Raw genomic sequence first — 4,063 nt, forward strand, 5'->3', positions numbered from 1 at the left:
TTTTTTTTTTTTGCTTGTTGAGTAACTAAATGTGGAAATGATAAATTTTTCATTCAATACTCTAGACTCTGGAACTGAATTGAAAGTTCATACTCTATATCAAACTTGCATTTCATTGTCACCGCGTCTAACGTTAACAGAGTAATTAACTTAATCCTTGCTTTATTCTTAATTGGATAACTAAGAATGACGAATAGTGATGTGGTGTTTTTTTATTGTTTCTGCTTTATTATGATTTACAATTGGATAAATAAGAATAATTAAAATGCCACTCTAATAATTTTACTAATAGCAGGTACATGAATGGATAATAAAGGAAAGCCATATTATTATACATAGTTGTTACATCAAAAACCTGTATTACACATAAAACTGAGACATCATGTAGTATCTACCTAGCCAATCAACTAGAATAGACTTGGACTAATATCTTTCTATATTTTTAAGGAAGTTAGATTCCAACATTTTCCAATAAAACAGTGTTATACATCTGGATCATGTATTGATAGATGTAAAATTACCCTTATTCATAATTTAGTGTTCCCTACTCTAGGTACAGTTGAGACACTTGAATCATTTGCAGGTGTGTTAGCAGATTTCCAAGAAAATTTAGCATGCCTTTCATTGTAGTGCCTGATTCCTGCCACATCATCAATTGGAACTGCTTCCGAAATTTCCCTTAGGTCCTTTTCACTAAGTTTCACTGACAAGGCACCTATGTTTTGATCCAGGTTCTTGATTTTAGTAGTTCCTGAAAAACTCTACCTCCATCAACATAATTGTCGCAACCAAGCTAAGCAGAGTGCGCGCGTACGCACGCTGCACACATATATATCACATTACCAGAACAAGATTCTATCCAAATTAAACAATTGATCATACCAGGAATAGGCACAACATCATTGCCTTGTTGGAGTACCCATGCTAATGCCAATTGAGGAGTGGTGCACTCATGCTTCTTTGCAAGGCTTTCTATTCTCTCATATATCCTCTTGTTCTTCTCCATGTTCTCTGCTTGATACCGAGGATGACCGCTCTAAAATGTGAAATAAATTAAATAACCAGCAACCAAACATGCAGATCATGTTTCTTGTTGAAAAATCAATAGTCTAATAATCTTGCTGTTTATTAGAAAAATAACATGGATGACACACTAAGTCAAATTCATCACAAACTAGTTCAATGTTCCTTCTAGGATTAAGAATTATATTATTTCTTGCTGTTTATTAATTTGCCACATCCTAATAACAAAAATGAAGCATAGTGACCAAATATATATGGCATACCAAGGAGCTAACAGAAGGCACAGTTTCCACAACTCCCTTGCCGCCAAAAAAGCCACGACCAAGAGGGCTATATGGCACAATTCCAATACCAAGTTCCCTGTATTAAAACAAGCACAAAGATAAAAGGTAAAAAAAAAAGTGTAGTCACATAGAGACATAGTTTCAAGTAGCTGATGTCTAATCACTATGTTCTTTAAGTAGAAACTCTAGAAGAACAACCAAAACTAACCTGCAAAGAGGGATTACTTCGTCCTCGATGTCTCGAGTCCAAAGAGACCACTCTAACTGAACTGCGGTAATAGGATGAACAGCATGCGCTCTCCTTATAGTATCAGGGCTGGCTTCAGATAACCCTATATACTTCACTTTCCCCTCCTCAACCAGTTTCTTAAGTTCACCCATCTATTACATACACCAAAGTTATTCAGATATCAGAATGTATCAAACGAGATAAGGCAGATAAATAGATCAAGTAATTTCTTTCATTAGTCTGTATCATTACTTACTGTTTGTTCTATAGGCACCGATGTGTCAACTCTATGTTGATAATAGAGATCAATGTATTGAACATCAAGACGTTTCAAGCTAGCTTCACAACATGAGCGCACATAGTCTGGTGTACCCTTGATCTGCAAACCAGAGATGCCTCTTGACATGCCAAATTTTGTTGCTAGCTGTATGTTGTCCCTAGGCAATTGCTTCAAAGCCTGGTTCGTGGTCAAGAAGGAAATCCATAACAAAAATGTTAGAAGACCATCAGAATTTATAGTTTTTGTCCAATCACTTATCTTTAGTCTAGTAATTTAACATCATATTTTATTTTATATTTTTAAACATTGATGGCTAACTGATAACCAAAAATAATAAATTCTGAGTTACATGAATTCACCAATGTGTGCATAGTAATTCGTAATTCAAAATCCATGTGGGAAGGACAAAGACTAATGTGTTGCAAATCACAGTTCTATTTAAAGATTTGTCAGTGAATTGCTGTATAAGCAGGTTAAGATTTGAGTCCACATACTTACTTAAACATACTGAGTGAATTTACCACCAAATCAACTATGTTGGTTATCTGCGAAACACTATGGTGTACTTTCCACCTAAGATCTGTACGTAGCATACCGTGTATAAAAAGTAATGATGACGATTAGTGAATACTGAGTAGTTAATACCTTGGCGAGCAAGAGTTCGTTAGCATGCTTAGAACCATAGACATCAGCAGTATCGAAAAAAGTGATGCCTTTACTGAAAGCATGCTTAATAACTGATATGGCTTCTTGTTCGGGGAGAGGATCGTTGTAAGCTCCAGTGAGCCCCATACACCCAAACCCCAACTTTGAAACCTACATATAAATAGACAATTTCAAGGAATTGGGGGTGAAAATAATTACATGGATTAAGTGAATGAAAGAAGCTAACTTGAAGGCCTTGGGAACCAAGGTTCACGCGAGGAATGGAAACGCTCTCACTCCCTGCTTCTGCCATTATTATGCTGCTTCACTCCTCAGTCGTAAATTGCAAGTTTGCAACTGTACAGTGTACGTAATGATCGAGGATGGATGGATGGATGAATGCATATGGTCGTGTATGGACAAATATCTTCCCAACGAAAGGTTCATGTGTTTTACTAAAGATAACTCAACAAAAATATCCTCTCATCGACAAAATTATTTATAAATTTATTAACAATAAAAGCATTTTTAAAATATGATAAAAATAAAGGTGGAAATTCAGATGCAGTCGACTTCACGTGAAGTTGATACTTGAGAGCCGTTAGATGATTTGATTAATTTGACTAAATTTTCATCTAACGGCTCTCAGATATCAACTTCACGTGAAGTGGACTTCAGCTGAGTTTTCACCTAAAAAAAATTAAAAGTGTAATTTTTTATATATAGTAGATGATGTATATATTTAATTAGAACCATATTCATGCAGGATTCTATGCTTATCTCGCACATATTAACTAAATTCATCCCCAAACACTTAAAATAGAAAAACTCAAGCATAGGTTCTAAGTATGCTAACTATAAAGGATAAATTCGAACCATATCCACAGAGGATCATGCGCGTATCTCGTGTGGATCCCTTCTGAATCTCCAACAAATTCATGCCTAATCATTATAAATAGAGTGCTCAAACACATAGTTGTCAGAACCGAACCGGTGATCGAACTGGTCAGGTTATTGGGTTACTGATTCAACCGGTGGGTCACTGGTTGAACCAATAGAACCGGTTGTACGTAAATAAAAAATATAAAATAGAAAAAAATTGAATAAAGTGACAATTAGGTCTATCCTTAAAATTTTTTACTTCAAATTAATTAGCCCTTGAAAAAAAATAAAATATCAATTTAGTCCTTCAAGATAGTAAACGATGAACACATTACGTCCCTCCATTAATTTTTCATGTGAAATTTAGTGGTGATGCTTAGATGTCCCTACTAATTAGTCTTAAGTCGAAATCTTCGAAGACCTACTAACTCAATACTCTAAAAAATTTAAAATAAATATCTTTACTAACATTTTAATATGTAAATGTAAATATTAAAATATTTGATACTTATTTTAATAATTCTATAAATTCTAAAGAATTAAAAAAAATGAGTATAAAACAAAAATTAAATTAAATAAATATAAAATAATTTAGTTGTGTATGTATATAATATATAAAATAATTAGCACATAAATTTCCAAATGAACACACTAGCTTGGTGGCATTCCTTATCCTTGCCTAGCAAGGAGACGCAGGTTCAAAACCCTGCATGCATTTTT

The 4,063-nt window shown here is 34.1% G+C and overlaps 1 protein-coding gene across 1 annotated transcript; it reads right to left on the reverse strand.

Annotated features, from left to right (window-relative positions):
* Positions 1 to 299: 299 nt before the first annotated feature.
* Positions 300 to 2,942, reverse strand: LOC107645818 (putative aldo-keto reductase 1). The gene is made up of 7 exons (XM_016349940.3): positions 2,709 to 2,942; positions 2,462 to 2,632; positions 1,793 to 1,993; positions 1,516 to 1,688; positions 1,287 to 1,383; positions 883 to 1,036; positions 300 to 751 (listed from the first exon to the last, which is right to left on the reverse strand). The coding sequence occupies exons 1-7, from the start codon at positions 2,772 to 2,774 to the stop codon at positions 528 to 530; spliced, it is 1,086 nt and encodes a 361-aa protein (XP_016205426.1). The 5' UTR covers positions 2,775 to 2,942; the 3' UTR covers positions 300 to 527.
* Between the last annotated feature and the right edge of the window lie 1,121 nt (positions 2,943 to 4,063).

Source organism: Arachis ipaensis, chromosome B6 (assembly GCF_059453495.1).
Source record: "Arachis ipaensis isolate K30076 ecotype BB chromosome B6, ASM5945349v1, whole genome shotgun sequence".
NCBI classification, from domain to species: Eukaryota; Viridiplantae; Streptophyta; class Magnoliopsida; order Fabales; family Fabaceae; genus Arachis; species Arachis ipaensis.